Source organism: Dendropsophus ebraccatus, chromosome 1 (genome assembly GCF_027789765.1).
Source record: "Dendropsophus ebraccatus isolate aDenEbr1 chromosome 1, aDenEbr1.pat, whole genome shotgun sequence".
NCBI classification, from domain to species: domain Eukaryota; kingdom Metazoa; phylum Chordata; class Amphibia; order Anura; family Hylidae; genus Dendropsophus; species Dendropsophus ebraccatus.
The window spans coordinates 152,955,227-152,981,631 of NC_091454.1; the positions used below are offsets into that span (position 1 = coordinate 152,955,227).

At 43.0% G+C, this 26,405-nt stretch overlaps 1 protein-coding gene across 1 annotated transcript in view; it reads right to left on the bottom strand.

The window, feature by feature from the left end:
• Nucleotides 1-26,405, bottom strand: part of LARP6 (La ribonucleoprotein 6, translational regulator) — a 35,554-nt gene that overhangs the window by 2,447 nt on the left and 6,702 nt on the right. Inside the window, exon 2 of the mRNA XM_069956554.1 lies at nt 764-974. Coding sequence (XP_069812655.1) covers nt 764-974 — 211 coding nt within the window. The remainder of the gene's footprint in view (nt 1-763; nt 975-26,405) is intronic.

The window sequence follows — 26,405 nt, forward strand, 5'->3', positions numbered from 1 at the left end:
TGATGTTACACAGGCTCTTACTCTTACTGGCTAACGATAAATGATCGCAAACGAGATTGTTTATCGTTAACGTCAAAAGGGTTCAACATATTACGAACTAATGAACGATGGTCGTTAGTTACGATCGTTATTACAATCGTTAGTATGATCGTTTACTCCTTCTGATCCCGGCGAAACAATGAACAATGTGCAATTACACTGAACGATTAGCGAACAAATGCAGAACTTTAGCGAACGAATGTGGAATTACAGTGAACGATTAATGATAATTTTAGGTTCACAGCTTAATCAACGACCAATGACACACGATTTTTCGATCGTTGCCTGCAATTACAGAGAACAATTATCATTTAAATTCGAACGATAACGATTTTTTGCACAATAATCGTCCCATGTAATAGGGCCCATAAAGTGGATGTGTGAGATTCTATTGTGTCCATTTGTCACGTGAACCTGCAGGAGTCAGACATAAGACCATAGCGCAGGCGATGAGGACTATAGATGAGCTAACCTCAAGCACATTCAGGGTTCATCCAAACCCAAACTCTTGGCATTTGCTTAAAGTTACAGTTGGCTGAAGTTGGATGCAACCCTAGGGAGCCCTGCAAATACAACATGATTGTATCCATGTTTTCCAAGCAGCCTTAGGCTGCATCCAACTTCAGCGACGGGTAATCAAATGCCGAAAGTAAGGTTCAGACAAACCCGAATGTGCTCGAGGTTCGCTCATCTCTAATCAGCACCATCTCAGATCTCAATATACCTTTTTGAAAGAGGTAAGTAGTTTAACACTGACAAATCCCATCTTGTTTCTTCTCACGTGTTTCAATAGAAAGGCATCTTTCTCCAAGTTCTCATCAGAGAGGTAGTATTCTATCTGTACAACAAGTTTCTGGATAAGTTCTGCATCTGGGGGCTTCCAGTCCTGGTCCAGCTCATCCCCATCATTCTCTCCCCCACTTGTGGCAGCTCCACTGCAAGACAGCATGAAAAAAAGTGTTAAGAGGAAATTCTATAAGTTAGACAGATTATAAATTACAGATACTAGTCATATAGAACACTTCTATTATGTATTTAGATCTTATAAGACTTGTGGCCTGCACAAGAACCAAGGTGTGACTACTACCTCAGTACTCAAACTACCCTACAAACCTGGAAAGGATTTCTAATTCCCCACCACTACTGGCACAAAACAGCCACTATTTATAGCAGCCTGCATTATATAAAGGTGTGTTTCTAGCTATTAACATTCATCACTCATCCATGAGGTAATAAAAAATGATAGGGTCTGGGGCCTGAGACCCCCCACTGATCACTAGAGTGAAAGGACAGAAGCCACTGCCTTAGCACTGTGTCCCTTTATATCTGCTCAGCTTACCTCAGAAAGCCAAGCACACAGAGTACGGACAGAATGAAAGATTTTCACTGCGTTCCATACCCTGGATGCTTAGCTCTCCGAAAAACTCAGCAGAAACAGGACTCAGCAGCCAATGTCAGAAGTTGAACATTTCTGTATAGTCATTTTTTGTATTTTTTTTTAAAGAAACATGTAATAGGTTTTGATTATGGGGGTCTTAGTGCTGAGACCACCAGCGCTTTTAGGAAAATATAGGGAGGAGTGCTTAGCTGAGCACTGGTACTCCCTATTGGATGCTTGCTGCAGAAGACAAGTTTGATAAAAAGTCTATTGTAATAAACAAATAAGACTTTGAAATATAAAAATTGAGGAAAAATTGGTAAACTATCGATTATCCGTAGCATTATTAGCACAAACCAGTTCTTACACATTCATTCACTGCACATTCCGTGTTCTAACTTGTCTGCCACAAGGATTAGGTCTTGTTCTCTAAACACTCTTCTAGCACATTCCTGTAACACGGTGTTCTTCAATTTCTGTGAAATCCTCTAAAAACAATGTTACGTGGACGGCACAACTCTGCTTCCTGTCTTACCTCTCGTTTTATTAAAGCCATATTGTGATTATGGGGAAAACAGTTTCATAGGAAAAACACTCTCTTGCACAGTAGGTCAATGCAAGCTTCAGATTTTCCTTATAGACTTCAATAGCTATAAGAATGAATGCTCCAGAATTGTTATTTCAGAGGAAAATACAAGTGTTTACTAAAACAGACAGCTCAGGAGTGACGATAAGTAGCGTTGAGTGGATCTGTCAGTGTTTGGGTTATCCAAACCGGAACTCTCTGTATTTGATTCCCTGTGGCTGCTGAAGTTGGATGCAGCCCTAAGTAGTCATAGAAAACATGGATACAGCCACAGGCTGCATTTAGGTTTCCCTGACAGCCCTAAGGCAGCATCCAACTTCTGTAGCCGCCGTGAATCAAACGCAGAACGCTCTGGTTCGGATAATATTGCCGAACCCAAACACTGACAGATCCGCTCAACATTAGTGACAGGTTCTCTTTAAAGGGACCCGTTTTGAATTTCATGCTGCCCTAAGCAAATGTTTAACAATAAGGCTACATTCACACATTCTGTATTTTTGTCTGTAATTGCTGATCAGCAATTACGGACAACAGTAAGGGCGTATTCACATGTTCATAATTTTACGGACCAGTGCAGTTTGTCCCACAGAAATCTATGGGAGTGTCCATAATTTGCAGATGTTAGGGAAGTATTGCTGCTAACGTCCACAAAATAAGGATTCTTAATTCTTATGTCTCCTCAGGTGCATCTCCTCCTGATTTAGTAAGATTTTCTGTAAAGATTGTTTCCCATATGGTGCTCCTCCCCCTTAAAAAAAATGCTGAGACCCCCGACTGGGCTAGATTAGTCATAAAAGTGTCTAGATGCAACAGAGCATGAAATGAAATAAAAGCTTGGCGGTTGCTGTGGACTACTAAGTGTCTATGGTGACAAATCACTGCAGCCAGATGTTATGTGGAAGTCATAAGGGGAAAATAAAATACCTACAATGGTTTTTAATTTATAGCATTTTATTCTCAAGGTGTTTTTTTTTGGGTGAGAGGCAGTTTTTCAAAAATGCAGCATGCACTATGTGCATAAGTGTGTTACATTGGTTTGGTACAGTTTTTGTGGTGATTTGTTTTCAAATCACATGACAAAAAAACCCTGCATTATAAAAAAAAAAAAAATTCTAAAAATTGCTGTGTTTTTTTTTTTTTTTTTTAGCTTTGTTTTCATATGAAAAAATGTGTGGAGGCCTTAAAAGTTTTAAGTGAGGGGAGATAAGCGCAACTAAGGGAAACTATTTAAGCCCTTTTAGGACCTTTTTCTCATGGCCCATGTTGTCATTATGTATGCCAAATGTGTTTACCTAATGATGTGTGAACATAGCCTAAGATGTAAGGGGAGATTTATCAAACATGGTGTAAGGTGAAACTGGCTCAGTTGCCCCTAGCAACCAATCAGATTCATTTTCCAAAGAGTCTGTGAGGAATGAAAGGTGGAATCTGATTGGTTGCTAGGGGCGACTGATCCAGGGTGACTTTACACCATGTTTGATAAATCTCTCCTGTAATGTCCATTTTACTCAGCACTAGGGATGAGAGAATTTTAAGTACACAGCATCTGATTATACCAGTGGCTGCAGAAGTTGGATGCAGGCCTAGGGAGTCGTACAACCTACAGCTGTTTCCATGTTTTCCAGGGATGAGTGAACCCAAACATGTGGCATTTGATTACTGGTGGCTGAAGAAATTGGATGCAGCCCTGGAGTACATGGATACAGCCTATGGTGGCTGCATTCAACCATTGGTAATCAAATGCCCCATGCTCAGGTTAGTGCACACCAGAGCATGCTAAAGGTGCACTCAACTCTAATAAAAACTTATGTTCAGGGTTGAGCACAGTTGGGCAAATTTACTTATTCTACGTACCATTTACAGAACATACAGTAAGACCAGTGCCTCATGCTGTATAACAAATTTGGTGGATTTGTAGCCTGCTACCTCTATACCACCTACAGGTTGCCCTTTATGCCAAGATTTTCCATATACATGTGGCAAACTGCTGAATTTCAAGCCACACAAAATGTATCTAAACACTTAAGAAACACGGTGGACGACACTTATGTCTTCTTTTAGATCAAATTGAGCCAGAATTCTCTAGCTAGTGGAATATTTCTCACATGGTGCATTCTTACATAGACTGGCACAATCATAAAATTGGGCACCAGGCTAAATAGGTCTCTCTCACAGTGACCAACAGCAAAAATTGTGTTTCTCATTAAAAAAAAAAAAAAAACTGCTTTCTCATGAAGAGCCAGGGATCTAGTATTTCTCGAGTTGTATCACTTACATACAGGTTATTTTATGTACCTTCCACCGCTATCTGCTAAAAGTAGAAAAACACAAGCTGTTGACTCCCAGGTAATTACTCTTACATGTGATCTGGCCGCAGTGCCAGGAATGAATGCAATAAACATTGAGAAACTTTTTATAGACAATACAGCCCCCACCTTCCCTATCTCTCAATATTTCCATTGTATAAAAGACTAGAACCACAACTTGTAATATACACAGTGTTCATCTTCCATATTAAGCAAAGCAGAGCTAGAATTAGAGGCTGTGTACCACGCAGTAAATCAGTGTTCCCCCAACAGGTCATTTTTTTGAGGATTTTTAGTATTTCACATGTGATATAATTGTAGCCAGTGCATCAGGTATCCGCACAGGTCAGTGCATGGGATATACTCAAATCATGACCTGTTGTTGGGCCTTGAGGACTGGAGTTGGGAACACTGCTCTATACAGTTACACTTCTAGGGTGCATTGCATATTAGTAGAGCTTATTCAGAGCAGATTTACTATTGCATTTGCGGCAGAAATATGGTGTCATTTGTGCCAACAAAAAAATTGGTTTAGTGTTCACATAGGCCCCGATTAATTTGAGACAAAAATGTCAGCTAGCAACCAAAACAGCTAACCTTTCCTTTACATTCAGTCCATATTGCCAATGTGTAGGTTTATTATGTGGAACTGAAAAGCATGGCTGCCTGCTTGTTTCCAGCCCCCCCCCCCCCCCCAAAAAAAAACAAGTTCTGAAAATCGGTCAAATGTATTACTAGTAGATTATGTTGAGTCTTAGCAATCGGCACTAAGGGTCCTATTCCACGGGCCGAGGAGGGCCCGATCAACGATGTTAACGAGCGGCGATCTAGCGTTTACTGGGCCTATTCCACGGCCCGATGATCGTTGAGCGAGGGCTGCAAGGACATCGTTACCAATGTCTTTGCAGCCCTTGCAGCATACATTACCTGTCCAGGCTTCTTCTCCGCGCTGTATTCATCTCCGGGTCCCGCGCACTCTATCTTCTGAATGGCCGGTCAGCTGACAGGCCTCGGCGGTCCTGGCCTGTGATTGGCTGAGCGCTCCGTCAGCTGACCGGCCATTCTGAAGATAGAGCGCGTGGGACCCGGGGATGAAGACAGCGCAGAGAAGAAGCCTGGACAGGTAAGGTATTACTGCTGCTGCTTGTCAAATCGTCGGTCGCCCACTGCGCACCGCTATTCAACCGTAGCGATGCGCGGTGGGGGAACGATGATTTTAGGTCTGGCCCTAAATGAACGATCAGCCGATGACACGATCATCGGCTGAACGTTCTCTCTATTTCACCGAACGATAATCGGCCAAATGGGGCCGATCCGGCCGATTATCGTTACTGTGGAATAGGGCCCTTAGTGCACCAGTTCTCTGGAACTCCCTACCTAAAGACCTCAGACTTCTTTCTAACACCCACAGTTTCAAGCGTGCCCTGAAGACCCATTTCTTCAGGTGCATTTATAACATTCCCTAATCTTGTCTTCCTCTCTGCTATCTCTTCTCCATCCACTCTATATCCTTCTTGGTGCCATGTGCTTTCTACCTGAAACAAGACAACGGCATTTAACGGTCTCGCCCAGTCACCTATAAGCACCTTAAAGTGAATGTACCATCAAGCCCTGGCTGAAGCACTGGAGGCAGGCTGACCAACCCCCAGTGGGAGGAACCCCCACCCGTCTATGGTGCGGCTCTATTGATTCTAATGGAGCCGCTTCATAGAGGGGCGGGGGGTTCCTCCCACTGTGGGTGGGTCAGCCTGCCTCCAGTGCTTCAGCCTGGGCCTGATGGTACATTCACTTTAAGGGTAGCTTCACACAAACCGAGCCGGCTAGGTCCTGGCAGATCACTTTCACTACATACACGGAGCGGTCTGAACGACCGCTGCGTGTATGTAATTCTGCCGGCCGCTTAACCCCTTCTGTTGCCGCCCGGCTCCCGCTCTGTATACATTACCTGTCCTCGCTGCACGGGGTCCGTACTGCTCTCCCGCCCGGCCAATCAGTGGCTGCGGCAGGGCAACACACTGATTGGCCAGGCTGGAGAGCAGTACGCCGGGACGCCGTGCAGTAAGGACAGGTAATGTATACAGAGCGGGAGCCGGGCGGCAACATAAGGGGTTAAGCGGCCGGCAGAATTACATACAGGCAGCGGTCGTTCAGACCGCTGCGTGTATGTAGTGAAAGTGATCTGCCAGGACCTAGCCGACTCGCAGCGTTATTAACGCTGCGAGTCGGTACATGTGTAGCTACCCTAAAGAGGATGTACCACCAGTATTACGCGTCTCCCTTAGAATGAATAAAGCCGTGTCATACAGGGGAGGGAATGCCCTCCCACTGGAGGCGGGCCGGCCTTACCTCCAACGGACCGCGGCACCGGCTTCCCCGTGTCGGCGCCATTCGATCCGTGGGTTCAGGTTAAAGAGGATGTACCTGGTGGTACATCCTCTTTAAGACTATGTACAATGACTGGAACATTGGCAAAATAAAGTACTTACTGCCTCTTGTGTCATCCTAGTCTGTAAGCTCTCTATTCTATTTAATTTTATTTATTGTATAATATATTATAAAGATTACCTATTTTGTACTTCTATATTAAAAAAAAAAAAAAAAAAAAAGCAGGTGCAGAGTAAATCTTCATATGAACAGGTAAATAGAAAACTGAAGGGCACTCACCATAAACTCACTTGCTTTATTAAAGATACATAAAAAAACTCCTCACATGGCAGAGCAGTTGGCAGGGATGCCAGTGCCTCAAGGCAGCTCTGCCTTGTCAGCCGCACAACCCCATTTATGAGGGAAAATGTGCAGCTGACCAGTGATGATTTAAAGTGACTGTACCACCAGGCCCAGGCTGAAGCACTGGAAGCGGGCCGACCCACCCCCAGTGGGAAGAAACCCCAGCCCCTCCATGACGTGACTCCATTAGAATCAATGGAACCCTATCATAGAGGGGCTAGGATTTCCTCCCACTAAGGATGGGTCGGCCCGCCTCCAGTGCTTCAGCCTGGGCCTGGTGGTACAGTCACTGATGGTGCGTTTACACAGACAGATTTATCTGACAGATCTTTGAAGCCAAAACTAGGAACAGACTAAACAGGGAACAAGTGATAAAGGAAAGACTGGGATCTATCCTCTTTTCAAATCCATTCCTGGCTTTGGCTTCCAAAATCTGTCAGATAAATCTTTCTGTGTAAACGCACCGTAAGTTACCACACAAAAGATGCAATTGGTTGATAAGGGATTTCTCACCTGATCGCTGACCCTTTAAAGGGGTACTCTGGGAAAAGAATGTTTTTAAAATCAACAACAAGTTATACAGATTTGTAAATTGCTGTCTTCCAGTAATTATAAGCTGCTGTATGTCCTGTAGGAAGTGGTGTATTCTAAGTAGTACTGGATCAGTTTTTTTTTTTTTTTTTTTTTAATGTAAGTAAAGTAACAAATCTGTAAGTTTGACAGTTTCAGCCCCTGTAAAAGGTGTACACTAACTATTAGACAGTATTAAAACATCTGGGACACAGATAATACAAGACATACAAAGATCTGCGTAGTACCTGGCCTTATCATGCCTGCTGTAGTCCTCGTCACTGCAACTTCCTCCTTCTGTGACACCACTCTCCTGGTCGCCGCTATCTGGCCCAGTATTTATTATAATACGACCTAAATGATTTCCAATTCCATAGCATTCCATTCCTGAGAATGTTCCAAAGCCTAGATCAACCGTAAGAGGTCCTCTCCCAGGCTGAAGTTCTGACCATTCCAAAGGTGCAGAAACCATCTCCTCACTGGGCTCTAAAGGAAGCCACACATTTGATTCAATAGGCCTAGAAAAATTCATGGAGGCCACAGAGTCATCTAGGTATCCAAAGAGGCCATTCAGTTCCTCATCAGTCTGACATTCCCCATCTGCTATTGAGGAACCACCTCCTGGTTCAAACACAGTTAACAAGTCTTCTTCAAAGCTCTGGTCTATGTCTATTCCTGAACAGACCCCAGGCTCTAACAGAATTTCAGGGCTGAACTCAAATTCACCTACAAACAATTGTCTTGATTCTTGCCCTGGCATTTCAGGATCATCCTCTAATTTAGGAGGAGGCTCAAATTCTTCTTTAACTTCTGAAAACTCAACTGTGGGGTCTACTGAAGTTGAGAAGCCAAGCCTCATTTCAGCATTAGAGCAATGGTTTTCCATAACATTTGTATCTGACTGCATCTTGGCATCTGAATGGGCCAATAATGGTTTTGGGACACCCGGGTTCTTCTGTAAAGTCCGAAACAAAAATGGAGAACAGAAGGGCCAGTCCACAGATTGCCAGACAGTCCAGAACCAAGTACTTATCCCCCAGAGAAAGGCTCTGGGTCCAACCTGTGAAATACAAACAGTATCTGGTCCACTGGCAGCCTGATCCACCTGATCAAAACTATACAGCGATCCCTTTTTCCTTCCACACAGACAGCCAAACCACTTTATCTCACTCCTCTGCCCAGGCCATAGGACATCTTGAACAGGGAAAGGTAAATGAGTTAAAAAGCAGTGGACAAATGTATTCATCAACTGATACATGATGGATGCAGCCCTATCTAATATAACCCCACACTGACCACAGTCACAGCCTGGTTATCTGAAAGGGCTCTGCCCCCTGCTAGCTCTGCTTTATATAACATAGGATCATTAACCCTTTCTTGCTTTCTAATGTTAATCCTTTAACTGGACAACTGAACTGAGTTGCTCAACCACAGGTGAACTTCTCAGCCGTTCATTAGTCCACCTGCACAACCTCATGTCCTGTAGCTCACAGCACCAAAACCAAAAAGACACAATTCACTGCTCTATGGTAAGGAGTTTCCTAATGTACTTAGACCGGGCAGTTGCTATGCATGTTTGTGGTTTATTATTATTTGTATTGGAAATTAAGGAGAGATGTACAGGGAGGGTTCAAGTGTTTTTATGCTGCTATGCTCCACTGGAGTGAACAGATAACCTATATAAAGCTGTGTTCCCACACAGTATTTTTGCTCAGTATTTTCCAACCAAGACCAGGAGTGCAGTAACACAGAAAGCCTGTGTTATGAACATAACGGTCTTTTGTTTTAAAATTAATTATTTGCCATTAAATGGCGGCCATCGACTAAATTTCAACATTGTGTGAACATAGCCTTTCTTTGTTTTCAATCCACTCCTGTTTTTGGTTGCAAAATACTGAGCAAAAATACTGTGTGTTAACATAGCCTAAGGGTACAAACACACACGGCATATACGCTGCGTATTTACTGCACGCAGCAGATACGATCTAAATAACTGAACACAGTATCAAATCTGCTGCGTATCTGCTGTGTGTGTTTGTACCCTTAGGCTGGGTTCACACAGTGTTTTTGAAGTCTGTTTAATGTATCAGTTTTAAGACAATGGGTTTTTTGTTTAAACCAAGAGGTGGATGGTTTTTGAGAAGTGATGGCTACCACAGCAACATTTTGTGGTACTACTACTGTTTGATTTTAACAGCTGTAACGTAATAGTTAAATTGAGTTAGTAGTTACAGTGTAGCCCAGACCTTACACAATAGGGATCAAGGCTTACTGTAATGCTACTATTGCCTTTAAAACTTGGTTCACACAATGTGATTGCAAAAAAAAAGAAAAGAAAAAAAGGATCTTGTCACACTCATAAGTGGGTGTGACTTATGTTCTGGTAAAACTTGCACCACATTTTTAAACCACTTGTGCCACTTTTTGGCACATAAAGGTGGCACAAATTATGACGATATGGAACAGGTAGAAACATCCCTGGTGCAAGAGCAAAAAAGCTAAAGAATGTCTTCAACAAACTACTGATGGGTTACATCCCTCTGTAGATAGAAGCACGGTGTGGATTGAGTTTGGTAAACCTGTGCTCATACTGGGTAAAGGATATTAATAAAAAGAAAAAATTTGAATCCTGAAAAATGGTACTATAAATTGGTGCAAATGGTTTTAAAAATTAGGCAGAAAATAGACCAGAACATAAACCACTCCCAGAGACCATAAAATCATCCAAGCACGTTTTCTTTAATTTCTTACAATATTTGCCTTTTTTTGCTGTCGAGATACTGTGCAGCATTTCTGACCTGTATGCGGACATACTATGGGACAGATGTACAGTATAAGAAAACAGTCACACACAGTTGTCAATCATTGAGTAGAAGTGTGCATATGGGGAGAGCTGTTAATCACAGCCCACTAGACTACTAGCCCACGATGATCAGAAATTTACATAAATTAATAGTTTTCCTGAAACTTTTCCCACAACATTTTGGCCCAGGTTTATCAATATGACACAAAAAAGTGTCTTATTTTTGTCTGATAGATCGCAAATAGAGATGAGCAAACCCGAACAAGTTGAATGCAGCTCTAGGGAGTCTTGGAATACATAGATACAGTCTATGGGGGCTGCATCCAACTTCTTCAGCCACTGGTAATTAAATGCTGTATGTTCAGGTTCGCTCATCTCTAATGGCAACAAATCACACAGGCTGCATTCACACATCCACAGATTTTGCGGACCTATGGACGGTGAATGCATGCAATGGATTGTTTCCCTGCTGTGCCGCAATTAAAAGAGTTTCCCCGCTTCCTGCAGCCAAAGGGTCCAATTACACTGAGCTATTATTTGCTGAATCAGGCCATATCTGGCAAGCAATCATTCTATCAGATCAGAGTATAGACCATAATAAAGATGTAGCTATGTTTACTTTTCCATGCTCCCCCAGTATCCTCCTGCCATGTTTCTGCATCCCTTCCCCATGACCACTGCTGCCGCTAAACTTGTGACAGCCCACTCAGACAATAGCTGGGCGTTGTGCTGTCCTGCCACGGTCAGTGACTGGCTGAGTGTGCTGTCACTGCGGATACTGGTTAATCAGTGTAGTCAGCGGTCAGTGGGGGACACAGAGGGAGTGTGTAGAGGTAAGCATAACTACATCTTTGTTATTTTCGGTATAAAGCAAGGGCCTTTGCTGCACAATTTTTAATCTGTGTAATGGGCTCTGAAAAACTGTAAAGTTGGTTACACACCTTCAACACATCTTTTGGCCGTCAGTTATCTCTCACGTCCTCCCCATAAACATTTGAGTTTATCTTTCTTAAAGGTGCCTTCACACGTACGGGAACCGCAGCGGATTTCACGGTGAGGGTTTGCGGCGAAATCTTCTGCGAATCCATGTAGTGTGAAGGTCTATGGGTTACATATATATATATATATATTAGGGATGGTCCGAACCGAGTTCGTACGAACCCAAACCATCCACAATAATTACCGCTGTCTGCCAGCTCCGTGCAGCGGGCGGATCCAGCTGGAGGAACGCCTGGGAAAACTGGGATACAGCCATAGCCATAGGCTGTATCCCAGTTTTCCAGGCGGTCCTCCCGCTGTATCCGCCCGCTGCACGGAGCGGGCGGACAGAGGTAATCCGATGCCGAGCGTTCGAGTTCAGCCGAACCCGAAATTATATATATATATATATATATGTAACCCGGCCCCTTTAACCCCCGCAGCCCTGGCCCAGAGCATACATCACCTGCTCCAGGCTCCTGCTTCTGCTTGCTTCGGGGCCTCCCAGCATCTCCCGGTGGTCAGCCAATCAGTGTGCAGGGAGGCTCCAAAGGAAGAAGGAGCCTGGAACAGGTGATGTATGCTTTAGGGCTGCCCCTGGCCCGGAGCATACATTACCTGCTCGGTGCCGTGGCTGTGTAAAGCTCCCGTCGGTCCCCATCAGCCAATCAGTGCACGGCGGCTGCGGGTGACGGGGGGTTTAAGGGGCCGGGTCACATATCCGCAGTTAAATGAAAGTTCCTCTGCGGGTATGTGACCCCATAGACCTTTACTTTACCAGGATCCGAAGCATGAAATCCGCTGCGGATCCGGTACGTGTGAAGCTACCCTAAAGAAAATGTACCAGCAGTATGTTTGCTTTAGGTTTTTCACATGGATAGAACAGTGGCGGCATAGGGAAGCTGGTGATGTGGTCCTTTTTTTTTTTGAACCGCGGCCCGGTTCCTGTGTACGGCGATGTTCTATTTCCAAGCACCAGCTGGGGGTGAAGCACTGGAGGCGGACTGGCCCGCCTCCAGTGGGAGGAAACCCTCGGCCCTCTGTGATGCAGCTCCATTGATTCTGAAATGACAGTAGCACTTACAGGAAGTGAAGGGAAGTGAGTTTTAACAAATGTCTACTTTATTACCTGGATAGGCCTCAGTATATCTGCTCCTCCAATATGACATTAGAAGTAAGAGTGCCCCCTCTGTACCAGCGGGCAGAATGGCACCGGTGCCGTCATTTAATTAGACCGCTTTACTCAAGCCATTATGTCAGTATGACTTTGCGTCTGTGCGGCAGACGATTCTGCCAGAGATTATGATCAGCGTGCCGAGGACACTAATCTGATTATCAGTTCCCTAGCAACAGATTCCACTTCATCTGCAGGGTTGTTTCTAGTCCTCAGCATCATCCCTCAAGATATTTCATTTGCTAAATCATAGGTGTCTATTTATCACAGGATGCCAGCAGTAAAACTGGGCAAACAAAGCTACTGGGAGATGTGCCACAGTCTGGGCCAATCTGCTTCCCTTCATTACATGTCTTCTTTCAGTAACATAGTGCAGGACTGCCAGAGTCTGCTGTAATGCTGCTGTAGTCACCAATATGTACAAGGTTCAGGCTACAGTCATATTATATCATGGGGCATTTACGTAGACGCATGCTATTGTAATTTCCTTTTCCTAAACAAAAGCCAACACCAGTGGTGGGTATACCCAAACTAAAATGTCAGTGTCTCCATAACTTGTCGTGTGCCTATGAGCTTCAATTACAGCTTGACAATGATGCCTAATGCTGTTCACAAGTCGCCTCATTGTCTGCTGAGGTATGACATCCTGTTCTTCTTGAAGGGAAGTTCTGGGGTACAGAGTTATAACCTCTACACAGTGACCCAGCTGATCTCATGGGTTTTCTATGGGATTCAGGTCTGGAGAAAGTGCAGGACACTCCATTTGAAGTCCCCCAGTCTCCTGCAGCCGTTCCCTAATAAAGCGACCTCAATGACCTGGAGCATTGTCATCCATGAAGGGGAAATTAGGCAGCTTTGTTGTCCATGCAGAGGCACAATAACTAAGTTAATGATGTTATTCAAGTAGTATGGGCTTGTCACTGTACTATTCACTTAAGTGTAGGGCAGTTCAGTATTGACTAGACACACCTGCCCACATTGTAGCACCACCACCGTCACCGGCAAGCCTAATATCCCTAACTTTTTGTGAGCAGTGTATTTCCTTATTCCCCCCAGCCATATGCTTTATTTATGTTTTCTATCTTCTCCAGCAACCAGGGGATCAAATGCCAAGCATTTGGGGGTTCAGAAACCTGAACTTACTGTAGTTTTGCTCAACTCTAGTTCCTAAGCAATCCCCTGCAGCCAGAATGTTATGGCTATGAAAAAGACTTGGAGCTTTTTATCAGAGAAACATGCCCCATCCCTAAATATATCACTAAATACAACTGCACAGGTTTCTCTTTTTTAAATAAGACTATTCACATCTATGTTGGAGGTTCATTTAGGAGTCTTTATCTAATTCTTACAAAGGGCCCGTTCACACTACGGAATCGGCACAGAGATTCTGCTTGGATCCCTCGACTGCAGACTCTGCACCGATTCCGTAGTGTGAAGGGGCCCAAAGATGGCAAACAACACAACTAGAGATGAGCGAATCTCGAGCATGCTAGAGTTCATCCGAACCCGAACGTTCGGCATTTGATTAGCTGGGGCTGCTGAAGTTGGATAAAGCTCTAAGGTTGTCTGGAAAACATGGATACAGCCAATGACTATATCCATGTTTTCTACATAGTCTTAGGGCTTTATCCAACTTCAGCAGCCACTGACTCGAGCATGCTTGAGGTTCGCTCGTCTCTAAACACAACCAAGATCCATGCACTATCCGTCTAGTCCAACCCAGATCCATGCACTATCTATCTAGTTCAGTAAAATCCACAGCACTATAAAACCTGTTGGGTGCTGTTGGTGTTGGGCGTGCAGCGGATCCATCATGTCAGTTTTTCATTGTTCTGCTTCAATAATAAGAGCAGAATGGAAAAAAATAACTGTCTGCACATCATCCTATACATTTTTTCATTTGCTGTAATCGACAAGCATTTATTGATTAGCATTTTTCTCCCCTGATTAATCCAGCACGTGATATCAAAGATGTGACCTGACACCTTCTCAGAAGTTTTATTTATGAGGTTAAGGTTGTGCTTTGATTTTGTTGACAATGCCTCCAGGATGAACCTGTCACACTTACATGTGGCTGCACACTACTCCTCTTTAGGGTGCCTTCACACCTACCGACTCGCAGCGTTAATAACGCTGCTAGTCGGCTAGGTCCTGGCAGATCACTGTCAGTACATACACGCAGCGGTCTAAACGACCGCTGCGTGTATGTAAATCTGCCGGCTGCTTAACCCCTTCTGATGCCGGCCGCCTCCCACGAGGTCCCGGCGTCCTGCTCTCGCGCCCGGCCAATCAGTGTTTTGCCCTGCCGCAGCCACTGATTGGCCAGGCGGGAGAGCAGGACGCCGGGACCCCGTGGAGCGAGGAGGTAATGTATGCAGAGCTGAGCGGGAGGCGGCCGGCCGGCATCAGAAGGGGTTAAGCAGCCAGCAGATTTACATACACGCAGCGGTCGTTCAGACCGCTGCGTGTATGTACTGACAGTGATCTGCCAGGACCTAGCCGACTAGCAGCGTTATTAAAGGGGTAGTGCACCAAAACATTTTTTCTTTCAAATCAACTGCTGCCATGAAGTGCCAGAGATTTGTAATTTACTTCTATTAAAAAATCTCAAGCCTTCCAGTACTTATCAGCTGCTGTGTGTCCAGCAGGAAGTGGTGTTTTCTTTCCTGTCTGACACAGTGCTCTCTGTTGCCTCCTCTGTCCATATCAGGAACTGTCCAGAGAAGGAGCAAATCCAACTAGAAAACCTCTCCTGCTCTCCAGACTGGAAATAATACCACTTCCTGCTGGGCATACAGCAGATGATAAGTACTGGAAGGCTTGAGATTTTTTAATAGAAGTAAATTACAAATCTCTGGCACTTCATGGCAGCAGTTGATTTGAAAGAAAAATTTTTTGGGTGCACTACCCCTTTAACGCTGCGAGTCGGTAGGTGTGAAGGCACCTATAAAGGGATTGTCCAGGCATACTTTCCTGTCTGACATGACATCAGGTGTGTAGACGAGTATGATATCCATACTCGCTGGATATCAAAGTTTCCTTGGCAATTCAACTTCTGTCCAGCCTATAGCTACATCTAAGAGGCAGATCAAACGAGAGACTGCCTGGTCAATCCCTTTAATAACTATGAGGTCATGGAAGATGTATGTTAAAACTGCACCCAACCTATACCAGACCCAATGTTCAGCTTGGATCTATAAATCAGATGGGGGACTAGGGGCTCTGGTATATTCTAGAAATAGGATACTGATTTTCAGTGGAAGTATTAGTGTTGGCTACTTTTACTTGTGGTAGCCCTTACCAGGGACATGATTCAGAGATATTGCACTTGTCTTCCTTAAATTAGAACCTTTCTTCCATTTAGTAGTCATTACCCTTCATGCTGGAGGAGTACGTGACTCACTAATTTAATGTTCTTGTGGTGTGGTCTGTGTCAGTGCTGGCTACGTAATGGCTCATCTCCAACTGTTTAATAAATGTGGCACTGGAAGAGAGCAACATAAAATTACAAAACTCTGCAAATGTCAAGATAAAACTACTGCCTGGGCCAAAAAGAACAACCACATTTCTAGAATGCCTCCATCTGGCCAGCTATAGCTGCGGCATCCATCTTTACACAAAACAGGCCTTCAATTCTATGTTCTATACTAACAATCAATTCTTTATGTATAAACAGTATATGATTTCGAAATCAAATTGGAATTAAAGACACAGAAGTAAAGAGTCCAGTGGAAGAACGTGTATAGAATGGCATCACAAAAGGGTCTGATGGAAGGACAGTTGTACAAGATGTGAAGCATAGTCCCAGCCAGTATCTTAAGTTTTTGAATGTTTGTGACGGGCATTATACCACCTACATTAGATTTGAAGCCAAAAGCATCTTATGAATAAGGAGGAATGTCTCTTGTCTTTTGGAAATTGGTTGCCAGTGTCCATTTCTCATTTGTTATTAGATTCTAAAATTCAATTATAACAGGTACAGCAACCGAGAGGGTCGTGTGCACAAGGATTTTCTCAGCACTTACAATGGATTGAGGCTCAAAAGAGCCCAAAAAAGATTGAAGTAGAATACAGAACAACCACAATTAGGGCCTTGTTGAAAGAACAGCAATATGCTGACGTCGCTCCATGTAACGGGAGCGGCAGCAGCAGACCACCGCTATGTTTAATGGGCTGCCCAGACGATATAACGATCACCCGAGTAGCCCCCCCCCCAGCTCTCTTGCTCCTCCTTTCCCGAGGAGCACGCGAGCACTGACTTGACAGGTCCTCGCTTGCTTGCTCTTGCTGATCGCCCTGTGTAATAGGGGCTATAGAAGTTTATAAAAGGAAAAGTCTAGGCAGCACTTTAAGGCCAGATTCACACGTACCAGATCTGCTGTGGATTTCACGCTGCAAAATCCGCTGCGGATCCCTTGCCTGTTTATTTCTATGAGAATGCATATTTTCAGTAGGATTAACATCCCCCTGCGAGTATGTAAGTGACAGACACATGGTACCTTTAACATATCTGTGCTTACAGAAGGCAGAAAAATGCTTTAAGTATATTAAAGAATGTTTCTACATCCTGGAAGTATTGTATCCTTCACCTAACAGTTATCTAGCAGTGTCAGCAGTTTGGAAAATGAACTACAGCTGGCTGATTCCCTTTAAGTGATGCTTTTTACTCATCCATGCAATGTTTCGGCTTACACAGGAGCCTTTCTCCTGCAGTAGAAATAAGGCCAGATACGTATTCATTACATTAGTGAACTAGTAACACAAAAGGGATTATGTTCAAAACACATGTCTGTACAATAATCTCATGCTTTTCTATGATATGGTAAAGCTGTCTTATGATTAACACATAATGTAGGCTAATATACGTAGCTTGTGATTAATGTGCACAATCTTTTTATATTAATTCACTAACACATTTCTTAAAGTGGTTATCCAGGATTAGAAAAAGCATGGCTACTTTCTTGGAAAAAGAGCCCTATCACCCCTGTCTGCAGGTTGTGAGAGGTATTGCAATTAAAGGGTTGTCTGTGATAAATTAACATCTAACTATGCTGCTGGGGAGATGTAAGTACATACCTGTTCCACCAACGCTGCCAGTGAATTTCAAGCCAGTGACGAGTCAGTTCCCACCAGAAATGGGAGCTCAGCATAGGCGCTATTCTGGCTATACGGAGCTTCCATTTCCTGAAGTAACAACACGTGACTGGATGTTTTGAAATCGCTGTCAGCGGCGGAGAATGGCCAGCCCAGAACCTAGCAGAGGAGCGAGTTAGGTAAGTATATGCCACTAACATCTCCCTCTGCAGCATAGTTAAATGTAATTTAACCCTGGACAACCCCTTTAAGCTTCTTTACTTCAATGAAACTGAGCTGCAAAGCCAAACCCAAACAGGAGTTCAATGGTGCTATTTCTGGAAGAAAGTAGTCGTGTGGCTAACCCCTTTAAGATATGCAGGCCACCCTTAGGGTCTGTTCACACAGAGTAAAATCAGCGTAGTCCCTCCTGCCGTCTGTTTCTATGGGAGGGCTCGCACTTCTGACGCTCTCTGCTCAAAGAATTGACACATCAATTCTTTGAGTGGAGAGCCGCGGAATCGCGTTCGCCATCCTATTGATACAGACAGCTGGCGGAATTGCGCTGATTTTACTGTGTGTACTGTCCCTTACTGTACAACATCTTTGACTGTCCATTGCACTCGAGCTGGCATAGAGTTCTGCTTTAATTTTATTGTAATCTTATGTAAATTATAGGAAACCTGTCATACCCCAGGACACCATGCACTTTTCCCTTCAGTCTGGCGACCTCCCTTTTGGCTATTTCACACTAGTGTAATACAGATGTATGCCCAGTGATAGGGGTCAGGACAAAAATGTGTCTGTATTTCACGAGTAAGGACCCAGTCTTTAACCACTGACTAAAGGCACAACCCAACAAAAAGTCACACATTTCTGTGTAAATGAGGCTCAAAATTTAACAACTTTTGTACACTTCATAATTGGTGTACATGCCCTTAAAAATTTCTCCTTTTATTTTTCTACCAAAACTGTAGGGATATGTCCTGTTACTATGGTATAGATTAACATGAAAATTTGCTTTGGCAACACAGACAGCCACCGCATCATCTGGCATTGGGTTAGTGTTCGTTCACCGCTAAATTTGCTATTAAATAACACCAGCACCGGCAGCCTGTGTTCTAAAATCATGGTTCTCTATAGATGGCTAGCCTTCAGAGTTCATTATACGTGATCCCACAACTTGTCCTTATTGGGTATGGATATTTTTACTCCTAATTTTTTATTCAGAAAAAAATAGTTTAACCTCTCCGAGCACAGGACAGGGGAATTAAAACCATTCGTAACTGAAAATGCAAGAATAATACCTGTAAATCCCCAGTAATCCAATACGCAAAGACATGAGTCATTCTGAGAGACCGATTGCTGCTCTCTGCAGATTTACTGTACCCTTCAGGGAATTTTACAGCTAGAATAGATATTAGCCTTATGACGAGGATCTGCAAATGTGGCTACTTCTACCTGTGTGCACACCTAGAATCAGTGACTTTATTTCACTGAAATATAGAGGTATGGTCCCTACATTGGTGATAAATTCAGCAGAATAGCAAGGGTTTTAAGAGAATTAAATTGTCAACATCTGGATTATCCCACAATGCTTTCACATTGACTTTTTCTAGGAAAAGTAAGAACAGATCCCAAGGACAACAGATAATGCAGAGAAAGATGATGTAGCATAAATTCACGGATAGCAAAATATATGCAAATCTTACATATACTGAAATCTCAAAGATGAGACCGGTCTTCCAATGCATCGGAGAACCCAAGGATTAAGATTCAGACAGTAAAGCATAAGTAATCTAGGAAACACGGAAGCATGGCACTGTGATGACCATTGTGAGGCTTCAGCTGGTTACACATTGCATCTCAGACACTCTCTTCCATTACTAGCAAATGTAGTTATTTTTTTTTTTTTATTTCCTTATCTCCCTAACAATAAAGTGGACCTGTTTTTGGTGTATAAACCAAAGGCCATGGCTGCATAGGGCTTCGGACCCTGAATCAAAGGAAATCTTTGATAATTGATTAATTTAATCGTATCCAAATAAATTTAAAAAACCACAGGAATTCTCCTGGACTTCTAAAGCTCTTCCAAGTTCATCCATTCCACTAGTTAGCGATAAAAAGACAGGTGTCCCACCATAGGTAAAATAATGGAGTGATGTGTTTACAGTTAGAGTATTTGTACAAACAGGGCTGGAAGAAAAACTGTAATACACAACTAAGTAGGTGAAGACTTAGCTTTATTAAGTATAGACAAGTGTGTTGCCACTACATAAATAACGTGGTTTACAAAAGTAAATAAACAACAGAACAAAAAACAGTCCCTCTCTGGGACAGAAAAGGTGGTAGAGAATGGTGACCTGTTATGCCCTGCCTGACCACTAGATCCCCTGGGTGTGGGCGTCCCCACTGGGGGAATAAAATACCCTACACTGGGTGAGTATGGTCGGTATATATTGATACATAGGTCACTACTGGTGTCCTAGCCGTCAATGGTAAATAATGGTATATGTGGTGTTTTAAACCAGGAAACAGTAGAGTCAGGTATTCTACTGAAGGTGGGTAAATGGGGGTTACACCCCACGTCTGCCGACGCGTTTCTTCCGCTCTGGTCAACGGATCATCAGGGAGGCGGGGTGATGTATTGGCATGTAGTTAAATGCGAAAACCGTCGCATTTAACTACATGCCAATACATCACCCCGCCTCCCTGATGATCCGTTGACCAGAGCGGAAGAAACGCGTCGGAAGACGTGGGGTGTAACCCCCATTTACCCACCTTCAGTAGAATACCTGACTCTACTGTTTCCTGGTTTAAAACACCACATATACCATTATTTACCATTGACGGCTAGGACACCAGTAGTGACCTATGTATCAATATATACCGACCATACTCACCCAGTGTAGGGTATTTTATTCCCCCAGTGGGGACGCCCACACCCAGGGGATCTAGTGGTCAGGCAGGGCATAACAGGTCACCATTCTCTACCACCTTTTCTGTCCCAGAGAGGGACTGTTTTTTGTTCTGTTGTTTATTTACTTTTGTAAACCACGTTATTTATGTAGTGGCAACACACTTGTCTATACTTAATAAAGCTAAGTCTTCACCTACTTAGTTGTGTATTACAGTTTTTCTTCCAGCCCTGTTTGCACTTGTTAGCGATGCCTGGTGGGCAGCTTGTGTTTTCCTCCACCACCTTAACAGCCACTAGGCTGTATTGCCCTTCTGCTTTTCACATGATATTCCACACAATAGGGTAGCAGACGTGCAGCCACGTTGGCTTCTACCGTCTCTCTCTAGAGCTGTTCTGTGCTGAACATGCTTAAGGGCTTCAAGAGGGGGGTCAGAGGTTGCAATACTTTTTTTTTTTTTTTTTTCCCAGCAGAACAAAAAACGCCTTAAGTATTTTTAGCCATAGAGCAAGATGACATTATCAGTAATGCAAAAAAACAATATGTAGGCATACATAATGTTAAGAGGTAGACTGTGACTGTCTTCCTTGCAAAAAGCAGTTCTAAATGTATCCTAATTCCAGATGTGAAGCCGATCTGGGGTAGGAGTAGGCAGATAGATAGCTAGACAAATGCTCCCAGTAGGTTTCCCACATTAGGTATCTCTTCCCCCCTGACTAAGTAGCTAACCTTTTCCATTACTTTGGTGCCACTCTGTAATTCCCTCAATGAAGTAGATTCCTCTGTCTTTTCCCCATTCGCCACTTATTCCACTCTACTTCTCCATCCTACTGAATCCACTCCTGGCTTTGGCTCTAAAACTGAAATGCTGAACTGGTATGTTTGACAACAGCCTAAATCCTATTTTTGGCTCTAATGGGAGATCACCACTCCCCCAGAAGTACAACTTTACGCCATGCTGTGCAGCTCGAGAAGACATGCTTCTCTTTATCCCTATGGTAAATCCCTATGGTCTCAGTAAAGGCAGCAGCATATATATACAGCTTCATTTTCTCCTCTTACTAGAGGGCGCTCACATTCATCTTCCAAGTCTTGCATTTACATGGCCAGAGAAGCAGCACAGGGGCAGGCTAAGGTAAATACAAATGGGGTGTCACTGCTATGGGAAGACATTATGGCTAGAATGAGGCCCTCAAGCTTACATTAAGCACCCCAGTCACAGTTTCATGCCGATTCAACCCCAAGACAACTACTTTAAATAGATACTCCAGCACTTCAGAACTTTTTATATAATGGTGCCCTTATATATTACATGATAAACATCTTATTTGTACCTTGCCACACTCCCCTGGGGGTCCTCCTGTGTTGTCTTTGGGTCTCCTGCTGAACGCTGCCACTGCCACTTCTGGGACAAACTCATCTTAGCAGTGACAGGCCACTCAGCCAATCACTGGCCTTGGTGCAGTCCCATCTTAGTCAGTGACTGAGCAGACTGTTATTACCAAGATGAGTTAGTCTTGGAAGTGATAGTGGGACAGTTAATTGAGAACCTGGAGACACTGCAAAAGAACGCGGGGTGAAGTAAGATTAAGATGTTTATTATCTTGCAAATAAGGGCAGCATTATATAAAAAGTTTATGGAGAGGAATCTAACCTGCCGATAGCTCCCTACTGTACAGGAGGCACTGAGGACTGAGGAACTGTACGTCTCTTACCTTTATTCTCAATCTCTATTGTGCATGGGGCACTATCAGCAGGTTAGATTCGTCAAACCTGCTGATAGTTCCCCTTTAAAGTGCTGGAGTACCCCTTTAAGATTGATGAGATCCCATCATTCATTACACCTGCATTATTGTAAGTGAAGGAGTGAAGAAATATATATGTCAGACCCTGGTAAAAAGACATGTTTATAAAACTTGAGTGAAATTAAGTGACCACTAAACTTACAATTATAAATAACAAAGGCGAGGAAGAGGAAATCTTCATATAGTAAGGTAAGGCGAATGAAATAGCAGTGTGTTAGCTTTCTCTAAAGACAATCTGAAGGGATTACATGATTGGATTCTCTCGGGACCTGTGAAAGGAAGTCTTGTTACTAGGAAATGGCTGTTTTAAGCCATTATGTAGCAAATTGTTTGTATGTGACATTCTCAGTGGTTGTTTGTCATTTGTCCTGAGAGAAATTACATTTTCCATTGCCATTTTTATCTAATGTAAGACTCTGTACAACTGATGACGCCCACATCAGTGCTGTTCCAATGGTACAGAATTACTTATCAAGAAGTGTTTCCAATTCTTAAAGGAGATGTCACCGGAATGGACTAGAGATGACGAGTACATGTGTACAGGCATATCAGAGAGAAGGAATGCTTTCTCTACATTATAATCCACTTTTACCTATACTGTGCTTCTTACTTATTGTACTTCTTACCTTCTGTTCATTATTTTCTTATAAATTTTGCCTTTTTATGAATCTAGTGCAATTCACGTCAGCGTCACCTTTAGGTCCATAATAGGTCAGAGTATCTTTGACATGTTTTTTGATGTATATCAGTAGCAGTGGTTATACCCTCAAAATGATGAGGCCTTACTTGGACCAGCATGAAAAAAAAAAATCCTAGTAAACTGGGGCCATTATGTTAGGAATGTAAACCTTAAAGGGAAACTCCAACTTACAATATTTATCCCCAAACCATAGGATAGGGGCATAAGTGTCTGATCAAGAAGGGCCAACCACTGGGACCCTCTGTGATTTCTTGAGAATCGGTACAGCACTCGACTCTCATCAGAAGCTCCATAGACAATGAAAAGAGCAGTGGAGCAGTGTATTAGCCGAAGGAGTCTGTGTCTTTCTGTATCTATCTAATGAAAGCAATGTTAAGATCTGTATGTACTCATTTGTTCCATTAATCTTTATAGACTCACAGATGGCTTAGGCCGAGCTTTAGAGCGATAACAGGCTGAACAATTCCCCCTTCTACTTGGTGGGGGTTCTAGTTGTTAGATTTCCACAGATCAGACACGTATGACATATGCACAAGATATAGCGCAAGTATCTTTCCTTATACTATCCCAATAAAACACGCTGACTCAAAATCTCATTTGATCATTGTCATAAAAGTAACAATTGAACTGTTCCTGGTCAATGTGACTGTGGTCCTAGCCCACCAATGTTACAGTGCTTATACAGTAAACTGCTGTGAATATATCTGTACTGACATGGGTAACCATTCCCTTTGCTGAAGAATGTTGTCCTATATAGCTCTTTTCCGGCTTACTGGATAAGGGAGGATGTTTGCTCCCATAGCTGACTAGACACATCTAATATAGTCTGTGCAGCAGAACGAATGGGATCAGATAAAAATAACAGTGATGCAGCATTTAGGAGCGATCTGTAAATGAGAAATGGCTGGCAGTTCAGATAATCTGTGGCCATACACTGCCATTGATTTGTCCAAGAGCCAGATCTCGCATAAGGTATGGATCAATAATTTCCCTTCATTGGCGGCTTGACAAAAGGCAGCTTGTGCTAAACGCTGGAGATCCCTGTAGTGTTTATCCTGAGAAGACACTAGTTATACATGCAAATTATATAGATGGCATCAAGTGAACAGAGCTGCTGTTTTGTCTGCTTCTTTTCATGCTATGATTTATTGGATCTCGAGGAGTTACATAACAGCTATGTAACCCTACCCCTAAATCTTCCAGATTATAGCTGGAAAAAGGAGAACTGATGCATCAAATTACATTAAAGGGATTTTCCACATAGAAAAATCAATGAGGTTTAAAGCTTTATATTGAAGCTTTGTTTAATCCACAATACTAAGTTAGGGTAACACTGAGCGGTTACAGCGTACACCCGCATCTTCCAGTATTGATCCTACTTCATGGACCATGATCGATGAGATTGTCCTTCAGTACCATGACATTATTATTATATATATATATATATATATATATATATATATATATATATATATATATATTATTTTTTTTATTTATTTATTTTTTTTAAGGCAACCTGTCATACTGAACATGCAATCGGATCTGCCAGTGTTATATTCTAAAGTAGGAGCAGATGCAGACTGATTTATGATTTTGCGGGAAAAAATTTAGTATAGGGTGTAAGTAATAAGATAAAAATCCCTACCTTTCTGTCCAGGGGGTGGTGTCACTCAATGACTGACAGCCTTCTTTGTAGGCCTGCCACTGGACTCTTTAGCCCAAAATGAGCAAAGATTTCTATTGGAAACAAGCAAATCTCAAGCACGGTTTGTGGGAAAAGATTGAGTATAACTGATAGCTTACTGATAGACAGTAGAGATGAGTGAACCTTGAGCACACTTAGTTTTGTCTGAACCGAAACACTCTGCATTTGATTACCAGTGGCTGAAGAAGTTAGCTGCAACCCTTGGGAGTCCTAGAAAAGATGAATGCAGCCTTGGGCCGTGTCACAGAACGGCCGATGTCTGTGATGTTCACCCGGGCGGTACTGTAGTACTGGCCAGGTGAACATCACTTCATGTTAATTGGAATGCGGGCACGTTCGGGTGTGCCTGCGTTCCAATTAACCATAGAACATAATGTAAAGTATGGCCGTAAGCTGCACTTTACACTGTGAGCATGGGCTAATATGTGCAGCTGCTGTTCACTGAATAGCGGCTGCACAAAATAAATATGAGTTTTTTGTGCGGCCACAGCGTATACTGAGTGTATACACTGTGGCCATTGTTCCATAGAAAATAATGTTATTTCACATTTTCAATATATAGCGGCTGGTGTTGCAATCTGAAACAACGGACATTATTTATTAAAAAAAATACAGTGTGTGAACATGGCCTTAGGGCTGCATCCAACTTCTTCAGCCACTGGTAATCAAATGCTGAGTCTTCTGGGTTTGGACAAATGCTTGAGGTTTGCTCATCTCTACTGTCAGTAAGTTACACGTTATGCTGACTCTTTTCCCAACTTCTCCTGCTTTATAACACCATACTGGTGCATTATACAACATATTGAAGGTAAAAGGTTTCCTTTTCAAGTGAAATTTTTTTCCTATTTAAGATTTGAAAACAACCTACAAAAGCTAATAAAAGGTATTTATGGAAACTTCCTTCTATTCTTTCAAGGTTCATGTTTCCAATATCCATTCTACAACTTTGTCTGTAAGAATTTTTTTTTTTAAACTGGGTAGTGTATATTAATGTTTGTCTATGTAGCCTTATGCAACTGTATAGACCTAGTCTTGCTTCCTATGTTTGGACCTGTTGGACCTTATTGTATGTTCAAGGATCAGGAATAAAGCACAATACAGACCTAAACAAAATGTCAGTTGCCCAATCCTAGTGGACCAGCTGTCTAGTTTGCATAGACACCGACAAAACACAGCAATCACTGAGCTCAGGGAGATCAGTGAAAAAAATCCAATAAAGTACTCACTCAAGAGTCTCCACTGATACATTGCGCCCTATAAATTTATGTTCCAATACTCACAACTGAGTGGGACTTAAGGGGGCTACTAGAGATGAGCGAACCGTGTTCGAGTCGATCCGAACCCGGGGGCTGCTGAAGTCGAATAAAGCTCTAAGGTTGTCTGGAAAACATGGATACAGCCAATGACTATATCCATGTTTTCCACATAGCCTTAGGGCGTTATCCAAGTTCAGCAGCCACCGCTAATCAAATGCTGAAAGTTCGGGTTCGCGTGGACTCGAGCATGCTCAAGGTTCGCTCATCTCTAGGGGCTACATATCCAGGTGGTTTGGTGATCTCCTCACTGGGAGGCACCCCCTGGCAACAAGCTTTCCTTTCCTGGAGGGATATCTGGCTATTCCCATGTTTTGAGACTTGCAACTG